Below are 1,532 nucleotides of genomic sequence, written 5' to 3'. Positions count from 1 at the left end.
CCCGCCTTCGGCGACTGCGTCAACCTAGATCTCACCCGCGCGATCTGCTGCTGGAGGGCGACCAAAAACGCCTCTTCCTGCGTCGACGCCGAAGCCAGGCCGGCCAGGCTCGCCTCGCTGCCGCCGCGCGCGACGCTCAGCGACGCGCTGGTCGGCCAGTGCTCCATGTGTGCGCCGCCGCCGTCCAGGCTGGCGCCCACCTGAGGCGGCGCGCGGCGGGCGGTGCGCGGCGTGTGCGGGAGCGGGGCTCTGCGGGCCTGCAGGCTGGCAGGATGCTTGCAGTCTGGGCGCGAGCTTGGGATCACGAGAAAATGCGGTCGGGCGGCGCGGCCTCGTGCCCCGTCCGCAAGACCTGCCGTGCTGCCACTGCCTTTTAACCCCTTGCCCTTGCGGGCGTTTCCGTCCGGCCCACCCACCGCCTTCAGCCGCTTTTTCAGCAGCCGGTAGTCAACATAGTGCTCCGCCCATTCCGCCCGCCTGTTCTCCTCCAGGAAATGGGCGAACTTCATCGCTGCAGCGCCGCGGGACCGCCGGCCTTTCTGGGTCGCTCAGCCGGGCGGGCTCACCAGCGTCGGCCGGCCCCGCATCACGCGCGCCGTGAGCACATATGGTGCCGCTGCCGACGCGGCTCTGGTGGACCGCTGGCGTGGTGCGAAGTGGACCTGCCGGCTGTGTGGACGCTAAAGATACCCTGTGGGACACTCTACAAGTGTCAATCCCCAGAAAAGCGACGTCCGTGGGGGTGACTCCGTGTCCCACAATGGGTCACCCAATTACCCAAGGCAGACAGGAAAGCAGCAGCGACAATTCAATCGAGAGAATTACCAGTGCAAGGCATCCCAAGCACGAAAGCAGATCACGCGTATAATGTATCTATGTGATCGCAAAGGGCAGCCGCACTGGGATCTGTTGAAATCAATGACAAGCGAGTCAGCTCACAATTGCTCTGCAGTCTGCTGTCAAGCAACGGCGGGAGGAACAGCCCCTGATGCTGCTGGTCACCCAGGCCCAAGATCCCCTCCTGTCGTTGCCCACTGCGCATGGCGAAAAAGAGTTCACGGTTGTCGCTTGGCCGCATGCCATTGCTCAGCTGCTGGTAATGAGGTAAGTACAGCCGAATGTTTTGCTGTCGCTAACCCGGTTCTGAAGCCATGGGCATCTCCGCCAGTCAACCGCACAAGTTGACCACAGCCCACCCGCAACCCCATTTTCTGGATGGATGTGTAAGTGCCCCAAATTCCACGCAGCACAAGCGCCGCTTAGGACAGACATGTGTAGCACTGCGAAGCTGAGGAACTCACACATCAAGTAACCCACTGTCTATTCTCTTCATGGCTTGCAGACGGTGATAGAATTTACACGAGATGTGAGCCAAAGAAAACAGCTTGTCATGACTCGTGCAGTTTGAACATGAAACCAGGCCCCCATCCAGGTGCAGCAACCATACAGTTGGACGAGTCCACCCACACACCAACAACGGACCGCCCCAGCAATCAGGCGGGCGCGGGCGCCGCCGGCGCGGCGGGCACGGG

At 62.2% G+C, this 1,532-nt stretch overlaps 1 protein-coding gene across 1 annotated transcript in view; it reads right to left on the bottom strand.

The window, feature by feature from the left end:
* MNEG_16541 (hypothetical protein) overlaps nucleotides 1-509 on the bottom strand; it is a gene marked incomplete at both ends in the record, with an annotated part of 1,223 nt that extends 714 nt beyond the window's left edge. The window contains 2 exons of the mRNA XM_014034989.1: nucleotides 36-200; nucleotides 417-509. Coding sequence (XP_013890443.1) covers nucleotides 36-200; nucleotides 417-509 — 258 coding nt within the window. The remainder of the gene's footprint in view (nucleotides 1-35; nucleotides 201-416) is intronic.
* Between the last annotated feature and the right edge of the window lie 1,023 nt (nucleotides 510-1,532).

The sequence above is a fragment of the Monoraphidium neglectum genome (assembly GCF_000611645.1).
Source record: "Monoraphidium neglectum strain SAG 48.87 unplaced genomic scaffold scaffold06487, whole genome shotgun sequence".
NCBI classification, from domain to species: domain Eukaryota; kingdom Viridiplantae; phylum Chlorophyta; class Chlorophyceae; order Sphaeropleales; family Selenastraceae; genus Monoraphidium; species Monoraphidium neglectum.
The sequence above is the reverse complement of the archived record's forward strand: the minus strand, read 5'-3'. Positions and strand labels throughout refer to the sequence as shown.